The sequence below is a fragment of the Oryza sativa genome, chromosome 1 (assembly GCF_034140825.1).
Source record: "Oryza sativa Japonica Group chromosome 1, ASM3414082v1".
NCBI lineage: Eukaryota > Viridiplantae > Streptophyta > Magnoliopsida > Poales > Poaceae > Oryza > Oryza sativa.
This window is the reverse complement of record NC_089035.1, coordinates 36,357,415-36,375,284: the sequence shown is the minus strand read 5'-3', so window position 1 is coordinate 36,375,284 and position 17,870 is coordinate 36,357,415. Positions and strand designations below refer to the sequence as shown.

Here is a 17,870-nt window from a genome sequence, read left to right as displayed (position 1 = left end):
TGTTTCACCGGGTTTCGGCGGTCTAACCGGCGATATACCGGCGGTCAGACCGGCGGCATACGGGCGGTCAGACCGGCGGCGGCGATAGCAAGCGGCAGCTGATCTCGGCAGTCAGACCGATCGATCTACACCGGTCAGACCGACGGGGACAGGCGCTGTCAGACCGGCAGGACAACTTCGGTCAGACCGATCTTCGTCGAATTCGAGGGTAACTTTTATTTCCGCTAAAAGTTTTCGGTTTTTGGGTATACCAACCATTCACCCCTCCCTCTGGTTGGCTTAGTTGTTGTGATTCGATCCTACAGTGACACTCCTATGGGCAATTACCTTTTGCTAGTGTCTCGTTATTCTTGGGGAAGGACAGTGGCACATTCTCGTGAACTTGCATATGTTTTCAATTTGTCGATAGAACAAAGAAAAAGGTTGTATTTGAACTGATAAATTGTACTTCAACATTTGTAACATGTTGATAAATAATATATTCCTTAGTCTACCCTATAATTCAACAAATAATTTCACTCATCTTTCATTCTTTCATTCATCACTTAATGGTCGATATCATCTTCTGTGAAATCCAACGCATCAGAATCAACTACGTAGTACGCGGGGTCACTAGGCGGAAAATCGCACACGCGGGATCACCGCTGGGTTTCCTTTCCACTTTCCTTCGCCCTCCGCCAAATCGCCAGCGCTCGGTTTCCTTTCCCTTTTCCTTCGCCCTCCGGAGGGATCGCCAACCGCCGCCCTCGCACCCCCATGGCCCCATCCCGCGCCGCCCGCCGCCCTTTGCTCTCCGCCCTTCGCCAAACGCCGCCTTGACTTCGATCCCCCTAAACCCTGGCCACCGTTGCCCGCGTTCAGGTCGCCGTTCGGACCCCATCGCGCCGCGTCGCCACCCGGACCGCGGCCAGGAGATAGAGCAGCGGTAGACGTGCGGCGTCTTCCTCCTTAATCCGTCACCTCGGTTTCTTAGTTCCTCCCACCATGCCCCTCCCTTCCAACCCTATCTCCTTTAAGCGCCAAGTCGCCGCAGCAGCAACGAGGTTCTCAACGGGGCATGTTAAGGTGATGTCTCGTCTATTCCTCTGTTCCTAAATCCTCAAACAAATTAATATTTGTGTGCCAAATTTGACTTGGATGTTTTGTTGTTTAATGTAAATCTAAAAATGTTTAGCAGGCTCTGCATGAGATGAGAGGTCGACTCAACGATGGAGGCTGAAAATAAAGCTTGATGTTAAGAACATGGTAGTCAATTTGATGGAGTTATATTTACAAAGGATTATGCGGAAAAAGCATCCGTACTTCATTTCCTTCTGTGCAATGAAATAACCAATTGTTCTTTATTTCAGCCATTTATGTATGGGTTTAGTTTGCGTTGGAGCCAAGCTGCCAGATCGTGTGGTCCCTGGTAAATCTGGAGCTTTATTTTCATATCTATTTACTCTATGAACATTGTCAAATAACTAACTGAATTATATGTTTTGCAAGCATGCTAAGGAACCATTAACCTAGCTTATACGGCTGGAATGTAATTATATACATATAGCCAACTGAGTCATATGTGGTCAAGGAATAAAAAAGTAGGAGGAACTAGGAAGAGATGTCGGTGCTGTGTTGATAGTAAACATATGGGTTTGCCCACTTAGTCAATTCTTCTATTGTGTGATTTAAGTAAAGTTAAGTGAGGAAACCATGCTTAGACATCTCTCCCCGTATGGCTGTATGGCTAATTTGTTTTTAAAGGCAGTCTGACGGTAATTGTACATTTGTACTGTCATAAACTCATAATCTATGGCCTGCAGAGACGCGTTTGTGTCGCACACAAGCATCCCAGTGCAAATTAAGACAGCTTATCATTTCGATCGCTTTTAATTTGACACCTCCTTCTGAAACTTAATTAATTCTCATTAGCCAGCTATAGGATAGATATAGTAGGTCGACACAAAACGATGGAGTATAGTATAACTGCAATCAGCAGGTTGGATTCTATGATATTACTAAATGGTGAAATACTCAAAAGTATTGGGGCTGTATCCTGAAGGAAACCATCCTATTTCATCCAATAAATTAGTTTCGATATCTTACAAATCGATCTGGTTTTGTCGGTGTGTGTAAATGGTGCATGTGCACGTATAGCAAACATGAGTTGGATTACTAATCTTATATATTGTCAATTAGGTAAGTATAGGGACAAAAATCTGTTTACCAGTGGACTGGAAATCTGTTTGTCAAATTCACTTCAATTTTTCAGTGCAAAATTTATATTTTCAGACCTTTTCTTATTTTCTTTTCATTCCATATCAATGAAAGTAATTTATTTTTCTGTCCGGGGAAATTTGGTCTCTTAATCATTCAGCACTTATCTTCTTGCACCGATCTTATAATAAATCTTCTGCATCCGATGTAATCACATTTCTGTCAAGTCACATTCGATACTTATTAGATGCTAATAAACTAAATCTATATGTCAACAGTTACAGGTTGAATCAACTAATTTTCTGACAGTAGATGTGCTGACGTTCATATACTGCAGTTGAATTTAACTTCCAAATATTACTGCCAGCATCCGGCCTCCTCAACATCAGATCAGTGTTTCAGGTGTGTGTGTGTCTCATTTAAATTAGTCATCTTTTCCGGTTCGAAATTTTCGCTTTGCAATTGGTATATATGTTTACATCACACCCTGAAATTTCTCTAATTCAGAAGAACATGTAACCATAGTAAGTATAAAATTTGCAAGATATAGATCTTGATGGCCTGGTGCTGCTAGGTGTATGCATTAATTCTGTTGTGCTGGATGTAGTTTGCTTGCCTTTAAGATTATATGATTAGTTAGATGTATTTTGTTGGCCTACTGGATGTATGCATTCAGCTCCTGACTCATTCTTGATTTATTTGTGCATGCCGGATCCATGGAAGAATCGGCCACTAAAGTCTAAACTCTGAAATAAGGTTTTTGGTATATAGTGGCCTATATATTCTGCACGTCATAGATCTTTCATGTCACAGTATTTATGTAAAGGTTGATTAGTACACAAGTACACATACCTTTTTTGTTATCTTGTAGCATACAAAGTTTACACTTAATCACTACACAAAAGCACTTAAGTATAACTTTGTATTATCTTGCAAGTCACCACACTAAACCACTAAACCACTAAACCATCCTATCAAGAGAGAGAGAGATAGATAGATAGAGGTGGTGAGGTGCGGCACCGCTTGGATAGATGGAAGCTGTTTCTTTTCCTCCGCTAATCACACTTGGATACTCTGGTTTATGGCAATAATGAGCAACAGGGCAGCCACGACATCTGTAGGAGCATAAGAATAAAAAGCCCAGTTAATCATTGACGTTTGTATTCAACTTATCGATGTCTGGTAGTGCTAATCTCCAAAACAATCAAGATATTTTCCATAGCCATATGGATCATAAATATGCATCTGATCCTTTTGCAATCCCTGAAATTTCTCTTAAAGAATCAATTGCAAATCATGTATTGTAGTTTTCTGAGGTCCGTTGGTCCATTGCCAAATATTAGCAAATACGTTATTTAGTCAGAGTTATGGTATCCTTGAAGGTTCAATGATTGGATTTCCTTTATTCATGCATCAGGAATTTGTGTTGGATGATCAAATTGCAGAATTTTTATGCCCTAGATCTATATACTTTTTAATGAGAGAGTTGTATGGTCTATTAGGAGTGAAGATCAATTCAGTTTCTATCCTAGATTGAGCAGAGTTAACATGGTCCATTTTTTTATCATAAATTCATGTTTTCCTGTCTAATATTTTTTTTGCTACCAACTGCATATTCAAATCAACTGTAATTTGATTGCACCATGAACTGCATAGCATTAGCATGATCCAATCTAATCTATGGCCTCTAACATGGTTTAGTGCAATCTGTCATGACCTTCTGCTTGGTTTCATGTGCTTGACATGTTCTCCTCAGATTGAAGGAAAAAACGCATGTCCTCCCACTAGGAGTGGTTAGTGGTTCATTCTTGAGGTATATACTACTCATCCTCTTGCATATGTTAGCTTTATAGTTCACATGTTAGGGTGGAATGGGATCCTTTGCCTGTTCACTGGACGAACCACTTTGGAATGTTCATAATCACTGTTTCCTTTTTGTTTGAATCATATATACATCCCATTATATGTTTAATTGTCAAAACATAGATCATCTTTTGACTGTTTTGCATTAACAAATAATGCCATAATACCGTTAGCACGGGCATGTTACTATCATAATTCACCAACTAGCAGCATGATGTTTTGAACATCTTTAAGAAATGATTTATTTATAAATTGATTCTGTCCCTCTTATTTATAAATGATTTATTTCCCTGAGTATGTATTTTCTCGAAAAAAACCAAATGATTCATTTTCCTAAGTATAGTTTGGCCTTGATTTACTGTTTGCCCATTTCAGGTTATCTTTCTTTTTAGCTTAGCCCTGATAAGTCGCACAAAACTTTCTCTAAATTATTTTGGCCTCATTCCTAATGGCTACATAACCATCATTGAAAAAAGTGTATGTGATATGTGGATTTGGGTGATCTTACCATCCTGTTGGCTTTTTACATGGCATGAGCGATAGTGTGTAAATAAAATCATTTAGTACTCTGTAAGAATTTATGTTGCTTGTTCATCTCCGAATGGGCATGTATAACATTGTCATCTTACATAAATACTATGATTTTTAACATTCATTGTTTAGAAGAAGAAATTACAAATTCGAATCCTACTGACTACTGTCATTTGATTTTGTATAGCATACCAGAAGAAACACGTGCGGTACCACGTGATTATCACTGGCTTAACTCTTTATGTAATTTTTTGCTTGAACCTTAATCCCACCCCTTCTATGGGGAAATGTAATGCCTTTAAAATATCAAATGTCACTATGACGTTATATCTTTTTCAATTTGAGTTATCAATTGTCACCCCGTAGCGTTAGCACGGGCATATTACTAGTGTTTTTAATTGATAAGCATTATATTTCAATAACTATCATTCCGTGCCGCACAGGCGCATGGGCAATCAAAAGGCCTTATCCCCATGGCTACTTAGTGGTTACCATTGTTGGCGTAGTTTTTGGTCATGCCGCCTACATGATCGGTATCAACCTAAAGCTTTACGGTGATATAGAGTCACTAATCACCTCTAGAAGAAACCTCCTGGTCAATATGTGTTTAGAAGATTAAAACCGACTAGTGGAGCTAATTTAGACAAAAAGGATAAACACTCGTCTCATGAGCGGAATGGAAGGTTTTCATGACATATCTACAAAGAGGACCCGCACTCTTGCGGTGAAGACGGACGGCTTACAGCGTGACGACGAACATAGATGAAATTAGGCAAAAAGTAGATACGATATTGAAAGAATGATTCAATTAGCCAATTGTGTTGTAGTAAATTGTTTGTCTTAATGGAACCAACCATAGCTCTTATAAAGACAATTGGTCTTACCTTCCATAGGACTCTCCAAATCCTACTAGGTATATAAACCAATTAGTACTCGAAAAATCTCAGCTCGAGAAAGAATACCCTAGAACCGATAAATTAGAGTCGGGGTCGGACTCAAACGGTCTGACCGGCCAAATGCCGCTGGTCAGACCAGCCCCACACCATCGGTTTGACCAGCCCTATGGCAACGATCAGACGACATCGCACACCAAACCAATCCTTTCCAAATTCATTCATATTTTTCCTATTTTTACGTAGATGCTAAATTTGAGTATTAACAACCATGTCTCACTTTCTAGATTCCCATTGCTGTTTTCACCATATAAATACTTTTCTAGAATCATGTTTAACATAAGAAGTATACATGGTATACTATCTTTGTCCTTTTTTTTCTTCACCCATCGTATAAGCTAAAAAAAATCTTGTATCATCTTAATAATTTGCTATTAATATTATCTATTTCTATAATTTATCGATTTATCATCATTCTCAATATATCATTAGACTGTATATTTTTTAAAAACATACCCAAAATACTCTTATAGAAAACAAGATTATCAATTATTTTATCCCATTATTTTTTTAAAAAAGTGACTTTTAGCCTTCTTACACAACCATGAAGCATGCATATAAGTTTTAATTTTTTTTATTGTCATTTTTTTTAAAAAAAAGTTAATTTTTGCGTATAAGAGAATTTACTCACACAAAAGATAATGACACAATTTGTGTATGATATAAAAGATGTTTTAAATTAAAAAAAATAACGCAAAAATGTATTCTATATAGTATATAACGGATAAATGCAAAAAAATCTTGAAAAGTATGCACAAAATTTCATATTTTTTAAAGAGGCTATATAAAGAACATAGTTTTTAAACTTCTGATGGGACAAATCAACTGTTAACCTGATGTGTATTTTGGGAAAAAAAACTGACAAAATAACATATTGCAAAACAATTGATAACTCGGCGTTATATTATACAAGGGACAATACAAACAGCAAATTGTTGAATTGGACTAAATCAATGGCAAAAGTAGATTCTCTCATCCAGGAAGCCCCAAGACAATCAAGCGATGACAGTGGCGAATTCCCGTGAGCTTATAGTATTATCAATTAGTTGAGATAACGAAATTATATATTGATTGATAAATATTGTTCATCAATATTTGTAACATCTTGGGAAACCATATATGCTTTAGCTTTTCTTATTTGAATTGACAAACATTGTAGTTCAATAATTGTCACCCTTCGTTACAACCTAATCACGTAATGATTAAAAAAAACGACTGCAACTTCCATTTTCAAGTGGTAAGGGATACTGGGACAGTCACTTGGACAAAGTATAAGAGCTAAAAGTAGACATAGCAAATCTACATTTCTATCTTTGTTGTTAGCATCTATAATCTGCTTCTCCACTGGAGGAACTGTACGAGAAACCTGCCCTCTACAGTATTGCCGTGAACTTACAAAATCTCCTCCCACCACGCTGGCAATCTCAACCAGGACTGCACACATGCGTTCGGAAGAAGCCCGGCGGTCTGACAAAATGCTGTGTATTGGGGAAACCCATCTTGGTCGAAAGAATTCCACTCACGTGCTCCAAAAATGGCAAGAAACAAGCTTAATCTCTTTATCTGCTGAATTTTGTATGCATCAGTCTTCGTCATCAGCTAGCAGAGCGAATGAAAAGGGTCTGAATTTATAGCCATCCCCATGGTAGAACTTGTTCATAAACTCAACCCAGTGTAGACGAAGTGCATGAAGGAAGGCGCTCAATGATTCCATCCCCAGCAATATAAAGGCAGTAGCAAAAGAAAAAATTACAAGCCCCACTAACTTCACAACAAGATTGTCATACCTGTGAACAATATGATAAATACCCCAAGTAAGCAACTATCCACTTTTGAGTCTTTAGATACCATATATTCATGAGGTATCCATGATTAGACGAAAAGATGCATTCCAAGACACTCGTAAGAATAAAAAAACATTGCTATACAAATTAAAAGTGAAGTTGGTTGAAATCTGAAAGACCAAACCAATACTTACCCCCAAGCAAGTACCAGCAGTTTCTCATAGAAGACTGTTGATAGCTCAGAATGCGCCAAACTGAATATAAGACGAAAGAAAGACATGAAATTTATGAAGAGCACCTACAGATATGAAAGTATGCAATATAACAAAATAAAAAGCAAACCTTAATGCCCAAAGCCGAAGATACGATGCAGTATTGGAGACAGCGCCAAGTACAAATTCAATGGAATGTATCATTTGATGCACAAAAACTTCACTAAAGTTGAAGTCATCATGACGTGACCGGGCTGAGTCTGGTTCAGAATCTGGATCCATTTCTGAGGTCCCAAGAAAGCGATAGGTGTGACCTTGAAACCTCTGCAGCCAGGTATATTAGAAAAGCAATTCACTAGATAGCATAACCATGACCAAAAGTTTATTGCTTAATCAAGATCACCCAAAAGATTTTTAACCTCAGCTCCATTTTCATTAAAGAACAATTACAGATCTCAAGGAACCTTTTCCAACTTTTTGTGTATGGTGTATAATCTGAACATTGTTTTCTAGATCATTTGTCAGTACATACAACTATGCAACAAGAACTATTTCTTAAGCTGCTATGTAAAGCACCTCAACCAGAATCAGCCACTCAAATTCAACATCCATTCAGATGACTAGCATCGCAAAGCTCAAATCCTGGCGCTGCCTCATGGACAGAACCAAGGAGGAAGCATTCATTCCATCAACCAGCAACCAATCTAATTTTGTCCTGGACCGGTTGCTCTCTGGAAAGACGGGATCCAGTTTTGACTGTTGTTGCAGTTTCTAAAACCCTGATCATGGTAGATCCACCCACCAATTTTTTTTATGGGGTTCAAATACTCTACTACAAGATTTTGCATGGAGCCAAGGAAATAAAACACTCTAAGCCATGGATCACATGCTTAATTGTTGAACGCGGTATATCCCAGAGCATGTGCACAATATAGCCTCCTTTTTCTCTTTAAGGAGAACATCATAAGCATCTAGGAGGGGAAAATTATCTAGAAACCTAAGGTCTACCTTTTCAGAAAGTAGTTATGTATCACATTGCAATTTTATCAACCAGGCAACACATTTATATTACTACCTCCGTTTTTTAATAGATGACGCAGTTGACCTTTTGAGATATTGACCATTCTATTGCAAAAAAAAATAATTATTATCATTTATTTTGTTATGACTTGATTTATCACTAAAGGTTCTTTAAGCATGACTTATAATTTTGTATATTTGCACAAATTTTTTGATTAAGTCGAATGGTCAAATGTATGTCTAAAGTCAACAGCGTCATCTATTAAAAAACGGAAGGAGTATTAATCCAATATTTCTGCTAAATAAATAATGTTTTGGATTAGGCAGCTCATCTATTCACTCCAGTGGATATACTTCAATCAGGAGAAGACGCAACCCTACAACCCTAAGCCATAACTCTAACCATTAGCCCATTGCATAAAAAGACTAACAATGTGCACAAGTACTTGCAGAGTATGTAATGGCAGTGGTTTCTGTGGTTGTCAAGTTATGCATGCAGTACTAGAACATGAAAACAAATCAATGCCCATCTCAAAAGGGAAATGCTTTGTTGATCAACTATAAGAATTTTCATGAAAAATCTACCTCCTTGTGAAGTTTCTTCAAGATAAAAGGCTTTGGGAAGAGCATCCACGGAACAGCTACAATAGCCATAAGCAACAAAAGTATCTGAACGGAGAGTAATAATTGTTAGCTGGCAGGAAAATGAGGTAGTGAAGCCTTTTTCTTGTTAATAAAAGGTTATACAAACCTGAAGTTCCTTCTGGCCCCAAAATAGTTGATTTTCTCCAAGATTGCCAGAAGGATCAAGGAACATATATATCATCACATGATATAGGTCAGCTTGAGAGCCCGTGCACCACTTGATGAGAATTAGGAGTGCTAAGTAGCCAAAGAGGCTGTTCAGAAAGATCATCTGTGGTATGAATTGATACCTGAGGAACTCACACAGTTAAAAAGATCGCCCTTATCCTCCCCTTCAATTACTTGCAGCAAAAGAAGAAAACTATGCAAACAAAATACAGCACCTTATGTCAAGAGCATTTCCATGAAACTTTGCATCAAAATAACTCAATACAATCCCCAAGTTCATCTGGGTTACACCCATTAGTATAGACATCTTCATCTTCAAGGAGTTTAGAAAGGGTAGCTCAGATCGACTTCCACGCCAACTTGGGTCCACTCCAAAAGGATAGGGATCACGGACTTTAATGAGCCCAGCAGTATGTGCATCACTGAATCACACAGGTCAGAATATTAGATCTTCAGGGACAAATCTTTGATACAGCTGGTCATCTCTCATCTGACAATAAGCTGTATTGCAATGGTAGAGTGCTTCGTTGACCTACTTTACCCATCTGATGTAATATTAACTCAATATACTTCTTTAAATACCCGCCCTTCCAAAAATGTAAATGAAATGGGTATAATCTAGACTTCAAACAAGACACACTACGTTGCTTTTCAGGGTGAATCTATTTAAACAAGTGTATATGTAGATGCCCAGTTGATATGATTTTATTTAGTTTTACATAATTACATTTGAAGAAAATAGTTTTTAGAATTTTAAAATTTGAATATATGATATATATTTATTTAAAAACTGTTGCAACTCTTGGGCACCATGCAAGTTTGGTCCCCATCGTTTGGCTTATTTCCTAATAAGCCAAAACGGCTTATTAGGAAATAAAATGAATTTGTAGGTAAAAATTTTATAAATGTGTTCTTGGTGACTTAAAAGCCAATGTTGAAAAAGAAACTACGTTGAAAATATCTCAAAATCAATCTCAAAATTAAGCTTGAAAATTCAAAATTTGGCTTTTTCTTTGGCTGATTAGGCCATCCGAATAACAAGATTTGCTTATTACAGGAATAACACAATGACAGCACATAATGATCATGACCTGTACCAGATAATGTGTAGAAGGAAACCATTTCTTATGAGTCGTGATCAGAGCTATAGAAACATCACTTTAAGATAGAGAGGTCCAAGCATCAAAAATGTCCAGCTGCATGTGTGTTTAATTGCATGCTGCGTATAGCTTTTCTGGTTCGAAAGATAATCATGTATACGCTTTCAGTACATAAGTGTATTTTCTGTGTACATTACTACATTATACATACTCGGCAATAGGTATTCTCAGCAGTAAGGAAACAAAATGTTACTCCTTATCCTTACCCTAAAGGCCTAGAGATGTAGGTTGTACGAACTGATGAGCTAGCAAAGTACTATCTGTTGCAGCAGACTAGAAGCATAATGAACTAGGTTTGTAAAATTCAAATAATTTGCAGCAGACTAAAAGCAAATCCAAATAATTATTAGTACCTGCAGGTTTTCTCTCGACATTCATACGCTGATTTCCCGAATATATGAAATGGAACTGAGAAAAACTCATTGTATATAAGCCCACAGTATATTGAGAACAATGCCATCAGAAGGATAACATAACGCCCACCAAATGCCATCTCCATAAAGCTACCAAGCTTCTGAAGTAATGGAGCATGCTGAATGTTAGTGCAGGCAATATACAAAAATGGATAAATTGCAGAGTTATTAAAACTTAAAAGCAAACAACACCTTTCAAGTGTGAGCAGATCTAGAAGGAAATATTCACATCAACAAAATTTATAAACCAGATGTGGAGTCAAATCCAGGCAGTTTCTGGCAGCAACAAAACTATAAGCATTGGTTGGAGATATTACAGTGGATTCCTTCTACATTATAAGAGGGATTTTCTGGACACTCAAGTAAATATAACATAACTGAATGGTTTATCCACAAATTTTCAGGTGCATGGGTAAAGTCACTCCTCTGGCAAAGCTTCAACACATGTCCAAGAAGGATTGGACGAATTCCAGCAAGAAATATAACTATTTTTTACCAATAAATTGAGGACATAGCAAAATTGCTATGCTCAAAATTCATGTTCACTGTGTATTTTATTAGTATTAGATGTACTAGCTTAAGGGCTGTTCTGGACTACTTGATTTGATTTATCATGCCATTGAGCATTAATATAATGATAAAAACCACATAATGTGATTCCAAAAATTTGCAATTGTTTTGGATCCCTAGCACATGGTACATAGATATCCATGCACCATAAAATACCTCTGCCAGAAATTAGATTGATGTCCACAGAAAGGAATTGATAATAATCCTTGGGGTCATTAAAATTTCTCCATTATATATGGGAGTCTATTTGGAATTTACCCATAACAGTTTAATATTGTCTTACGAATGATAACAAAAAATTTTATCAACTCATTGATGCCAAGGTGGTAATCATGAAAGAATATGGTCTACTCCTTCACTTCACTTCACAACTCAGTTATTAAAAACCTACCAAGTGGTTAGCATAGCATAGAAGGGAGCAATAATAGGAAAAGAAAGCCAACACAGCGCACTGGGAATGGTAGAGATAACTAAATTATAACTGTGCAATTCAAACTAGCGGAAATAAGATCACGATCAATCAGCTACCTAAACTTCACACTTCCAGATTTGTATGTAATATTATACCAAAACAGGAATGAACGGTTCAAATTTAGCCAAAAAAAATACCTGAGAGGAAAGTTTCTTCTCACGAAGTATAAGAACACATGCTCCTAACAATAGACATATACCATGACCCCAATCTCCAAACATCACAGCAAAAAGAAATGGGAATGTGATGACAGAATAGACAGCTGGATTAGCTTCCTCATATCGAGCAATACTGCAAGAAGTTCATGATTAGCACACTACCAAAGTTGCATGACTAAAATATCATTAAAAAGTAGGGCCTAAGGATTAAAAATAGATCACATCATAAAGCAAGTATGTCAAAGTATCAGACAACCTTCCAATGTTTAATGAATCAATCTGTTTTTTATGGTCAGGTTGTCTAGTTACAAAGGCAAACAGAGCTAGCAAAATGTGCACACTAAAGAAGTCAACATTATTAATTACTACCTCTGTCCCTAAAACTAATATTTTAGCTCTTGCTCACCAACCTCAAAATCAAACCCAAAAGTGAAGAACTTCAAAATATAGCAGCAAAATATTTGTGTCGGATAGCTGAAACCTGGATCAAGTAGCTAGTAGTACACATGATTTAACAACTGCTTTGCTCAAGAAATTTAACATTTGAAAAACATATACCCACGAATACTCAGTTCATGAATCATAAAAACAGAAAGCATATGAATTTCATTTATTCAAGTTGACACTTGCAACAAAGTGCATACCCATATGCGTCAACTATCTCCTGGAAAGCGTTAGTGAACTTATCGGTTTGGAAATATGTAGGCGGTGAATCAATAGTGTCCATCTCATGAAATATTATTCCAACTTGTGAATTACTGTGAAGCGTTGCACGCTGCAAAACATCCTTGATCTGAAGTACAAAGTAGAGATAAGATATATATCCTTAAAAGTATCCTAAACAGAATGAGCACAATGAATAGACCTTCAAATGAATGTAATATTTCTGACCTGTGATTTAGCAAATATAGGACACCATCCTTCCCCAACAAGGCATTTCTTCGTGACATCAAAATTCAGCATGTTCAATGTATCATATACAGCTTTCTCTTTTTTCACCTAACACAAAAGGGGGTTATGGTTCAGAAATCCATGTATCAGAACAGACATAAATAAGAGATTTTAGGGATTACAACGCACAAATAGAAAATGAAAATTTTATATTACTTCATTACCATGATTGTCCACCTCCATAATTGTGAACCTACTGACTCTAGTGCTTTGTTTCTGTGCTGGATTCCAGCATCCAAAGTGGCTTCCAGATCAGCAAGGCGTCCAGATACCTAACACATTTTCATAAACCGTTACTACTACATAATATCTCAGCAGATAACATATTAACATTATGACACAAAATAACGAGAACAATAAGTCAGATAAGTATAACACTCAAGCTTCTTCCAATAAAATTCTAACAAGCACGGTCAAATCAAGCAGTGAATTTGTGTGCCAAATATGCAAATTAAAGTACCTCGCGAAAAATCTGTCTCTGCTTAACCATCTCCTCGGGAACAGGGTAGCAACTTGCTCCAAATGAACCGCAAATCTTTAATATTTTTGCTTTAGCCTGATCCCCAGAAAAGAAAACTACGAAAACAGTTTTCTCTACCTGGCAAAGTAAAATTGAATGTTGAAACTATTGAGAAACTTTAAGGCTTCAAGGTATTGGATGAAATTGTCACATGCAAGGTTGGATTTCAGTACTGCAATAAGCATTAATTTTGTTCATAAATCCAGCTTTCAAGGACAAAAAAACAATAAGCATATAATTGGAGACAAACAATAGATTTCATTTAACACGAGAATCACCAAGAGCAAACCATGACAATCAGACCTCTTCACCAGAAATGGGATCAGTAACAGGTTCCCCTGCAGGCGCCTGATTGAAAAACATATTCCCCCTTGTAGCTCGGAATAGCATCCTCTCAAAAGCCATTGCCTTGGACTTTAAAATAATCCCACTAACAAACTTCACTCCAGAATTCTCCGAAGCCCCTAGATGCACACCCTGTGAGCATTTTTTTTTTGTGTTACAGTTTTCAATCAAATAAGGTCAAGTGTTTAAGTACGAAAATTAAATATAAGACCTGTTCAAGTAAATAGGCATTTCCATCATCCATTTCCTTGTCATATATGTGTTCATCTAGCTCCCGCTCAGCTGGAGCAGCATGATTGTGAGAAGAAGCAAGAATACCACCTGCCTGCAAGAAGTTATTTGAGGAAAATATGGGAGGAAGCAAACAAAGGAGGAAGTTGAGCACAATCGATATTACTAGACTGGCACAGATAGCAGCTACAATAAAAACTTGTGATTGCTGAGCAGGGTTACTGTTCACAATTTAAACCAAATAAAGTGACTACTCATCAGTTACAAGCAGCATGCTCTTGTCAAATTCTATGTTTTTTATAAAGAAAGTTCCATATGCCTATCATCAAAAGGTGTCATGTACTGGTGCTGATTTTTTTAGTTCCATCTTAACAGTCAAAGAATAACTGGAAGAATTAATTCTATGTTTTCAAAGAATTGAGATACAACCTTTGACAAGACCATCTTGAATTCAAGAAGCTCATTGTATGTTTGTAGTAGTTTCTCACTATTTGTATTCATCTCAAGCAGATCATTCTCATGCTCGCGCAATTTTGCCTGAAAGGAAAAAAGGCAAGTCCTTAACAAATTATTCATTTTTTCCTTCAAAATAGCTATTAGCTTCAGAAATAACAGAATTGAACGGTAATAAAGACATGAGTAATGCACCTCTAGCTCCTCCAAATCTATATCTGGTTGCATTGCAGGTCGAACAGAGGACTTTACACCTGCCTTGTTGATCTGATCATTGAAAAATCTTAGTTTGCGTGACATTTCAGAGCATCGCTTTACCTGTAGGAGAATTGAACCATACTTAACAACATCAAACTACGTAAAAGTTATTCAGCAGAAAATTCTCTGCGTCAGGCGGGAAACACAGGTGTCAATGTGCATCTGTGCATGCACAGAAGTGACAGTTGACAGAAAAAATATCACAATTACAGCATCAATCTATTATATTCTGGTGGAACATAAATAAATAAAAGCAAGGAACCAGTTATATATATTATGAAATAATCTCTCCTTTTTTTTAATATATGACACCGTTTACTTTTTAAGATACATTTGACCATTCATTTTATTTAAAATATATATATATATTTATTATTGATTTTATTGTCTCTTGATTTATCGTCAAATGTTCTATAAGCATGACTTAAAAAAAATTACATTTGCATAAAAATTTTGAATAAGACGAATGGTCAAACGTGTGTCAAAAAGTTAACAGTGTCATATATTAAAAAAACAGAGGTAGTAACTTGATTGGATCACGATTCAAGGTATCGATGAATATAGTCTGACATAAGAAGTAAGTTCCTCCAAAATATTTCTCAACATGATAATCCCCGCTGCATGCTTCCTAAAGCTAAACAAGGTAACCGCCTGACTTGTCCATTCACTAGTCCCAAGTAAACAATGGTGGTACTCCCTCATCAAAATATAAGGCATACTGTTTTCTCTGAGTTCTATTAAAATATAGAGCTTGCATGCAAATTTATTGATGCTTTACCTTATTTTCCCCGATGTATACTTTGAATGCTCACTAATCATTTTCTCTATAATTCATTAATTCCCTAGGCATTTTAGGTAAACAAAAATGGCATGCTCATTTTCAGTTATGTTCTCTTGATTTTATAATCATCGTAATATTTCTGCACACACAAAATCCACCTTAAATTTTCAGGAGAGTATATGAGTACCACATGGACATGATATTCAAACAAATATCTTGGGTACGAGCAGGCCAAGTGAAGTAAAAAATAATGGGCGCCACAGAACAATAGTATCCAGGTAGAAATCAGCATAGTGGAATAAAACAAGGTTCATGCAAAATGATGTGATTCACAAAAAAAGATAGATCGAAGATAAAAGGTTGGAATACCTGATTGACAAATATACGCTGAAAAGGACTCTTATCCTCATTCAACTGCATATAAAGAGGAATAAAGTTAAAAAGAGAGATAAGCAATTGGGCCTTTTTTTTGCAAATCTCAATTAAACCATTATAGCAGGAAGCACAACCAATAAAAAAGAACAAGTTCAAACATAACTATGTAAGCATTCTCTAAGTTCTCTGCTAGGATGATGCCATGCTCACAAAGTTCTGTAGTACACAACTATAACGATGACGGTCAACATTTAGTCTCCCTCTCATGATTTTCTTTCATATTGTCCCAAGATTTCAGCGGCATCTATGGGATAAAGTGAACAGAGTACGCAACCCCGTTTTTGCAATCAAACTAAGAGTTCATAAGCTTTTTCTAAACATACAGGTACTGGTGTACTTTAAGACCCAACTCACAAAAATACGGTGTCTATTCCATTAACTGATTCATCAAATAAATCTTGCTGAATAGCAAGGCATGTAACTGTCCACGAATGATACCCCATAGCAAATAATATGTTTGGCATAAAATGGTACAAATTACAAGGCAAAGATTCATGCATAGACCGCAAAACAATGAGACCTGCTAGGATCAGCTAAGCACATAAATGTATTTAAACCATCACCGCTCCAACTCATGCTTAGAGCAAGTTTAATAGTATAGCTAACTATTGGCTATTAGCTCATACTAAACTAACATGTATAGACTCTATTTTTTGTGTTGCTAGCTCTTGCATGAGAGCCAACACTTCTCATTTCTCTCTCTCTCTCTCTCTCTCTCTCTCTTCCACATAAGCTTATAGTTAGCTTATAGCGCACTATTGTCCTTGCTCTTATCATAGGATAATCTCGCGCAATAGCACATTGTTTGATTCGCTCCCTAACCTAATGCATTTATATGAACACCGCATTCATTCCCTCTGATCTAAAACAACCCCGCCACCCACTATCCAATCAACGTAGCAGCCCAAACCAGCTCAGACGACAGAAACACGCGAGCCGTCGCGATCCAGTGACACCAGGCAAAAAAAACTAGTCCTCCGATCTGAGCACCGCCAAAAACCAGATCCAACATGAGCGGATAGCACGACGCGCATAAGCGAGCGCGGTAGAGATCACGATTCACGAGGCTAGATCACACAGATCCGGGAGGGAGAGAGGGGCCTCTGATGCGGGCAGCGACTGGCGCCGAGAGCGAGAGATAGAGAGAGAGAGACTCACGTCCTTGAACTGGAGGAGCCCGAGCTCGCCGAGGTAGGTGACGGCGAGGCGCGCGCTCTCGGCGGGGATGATGAGCTGCACGAAGCACATCTTCTCGGACCGCAGGCGGTCCATCGGCGGCAGCCGGTCGAACACCCCCATCTCCCCGGAGCAGCCGCCGCCTCCGCCTCCGGAAGCTTCCAGGAGGTTCGCGAAGGCCCCGCGCGCGCGAGGAGGGAGAGGGAGCCCGGTGGCTTGTCTCAGATCTGAGGCCGCGGGTTCGGTCTCCGAACAATTCTATTTTTCTCCCTTCTCTGAAATTCTATAGCGCTAGTGCGCAACTGCCAATACCGCACGGAAGAGAGAGGAGAGGAGGCGCGCGGGGGGGGGGAGGGAAGCGGCTCGGAAGGCGGCCGGTGGCAGTGGCTGGCATGTGGGCCCATGCCTCCCTGGCCCTGGGTGGTGGGCGCGGATCGGTCGCAGTTTCGGTCGCCTGCAACTCCAGTCCCTCTGGGCGCCTCGCGTTTCGAGGTTTTCACGCGGGTGTAGTGGTGTACCGAGGCCACCGACCCTGTCGGTTCCGCGTGGCCGTGTTGGTTGGGTTGGGTCCTTAA

The 17,870-nt window shown here is 38.1% G+C and overlaps 1 protein-coding gene and 1 long non-coding RNA gene across 3 annotated transcripts; one reads left to right on the top strand and one right to left on the bottom strand.

Moving 5' to 3' along the window:
• The first annotated feature begins 684 nt into the window (after positions 1 to 684).
• Positions 685 to 4,975, top strand: LOC9272196 (uncharacterized). 2 transcript variants are annotated; one of them, XR_010740903.1, is made up of 6 exons: positions 685 to 1,065; positions 1,178 to 1,245; positions 1,350 to 1,408; positions 2,475 to 2,598; positions 3,953 to 4,009; positions 4,778 to 4,975. It is a non-coding gene; the product is annotated as an uncharacterized lncRNA (long non-coding RNA). The 2 variants fall into 2 exon arrangements; XR_010740905.1 differs by having other exon boundaries at positions 3,898 to 4,009.
• Positions 4,976 to 6,589: 1,614 nt separating this feature from the next.
• LOC4327412 (V-type proton ATPase subunit a1) lies at positions 6,590 to 17,588 on the bottom strand. Its single transcript, XM_015764521.3, has 18 exons — positions 17,278 to 17,588; positions 16,054 to 16,098; positions 14,841 to 14,963; positions 14,622 to 14,729; positions 14,173 to 14,286; positions 13,920 to 14,093; positions 13,557 to 13,694; positions 13,261 to 13,368; positions 13,037 to 13,144; positions 12,790 to 12,938; positions 12,125 to 12,278; positions 10,886 to 11,046; positions 9,588 to 9,794; positions 9,311 to 9,494; positions 9,145 to 9,228; positions 7,670 to 7,863; positions 7,522 to 7,581; positions 6,590 to 7,330 (listed from the first exon to the last, which is right to left on the bottom strand). The coding sequence occupies exons 1-18, from the start codon at positions 17,416 to 17,418 to the stop codon at positions 7,126 to 7,128; spliced, it is 2,457 nt and encodes an 818-aa protein (XP_015620007.1). The 5' UTR covers positions 17,419 to 17,588; the 3' UTR covers positions 6,590 to 7,125.
• Between the last annotated feature and the right edge of the window lie 282 nt (positions 17,589 to 17,870).

What these genes read in the sequence shown, in the direction of transcription:
- LOC4327412 (XM_015764521.3), bottom strand. Translation starts at nt 17,418, where the DNA reads ATGGGGGTGTTCGACCGGCTGCCGCCGATGGACCGCCTGCGGTCCGAG. An exon ending in AGCGTATATTTGTCAATCAG is followed by an intron (nt 14,964 to 16,053) that starts GTATTCCAACCT and finishes ATTCTCCTACAG; the next exon opens with GTAAAGCGATGCTCTGAAAT. An exon ending in AGAAGAAACTTTCCTCTCAG is followed by an intron (nt 11,047 to 12,124) that starts GTATTTTTTTTG and finishes CCATTACTTCAG; the next exon opens with AAGCTTGGTAGCTTTATGGA.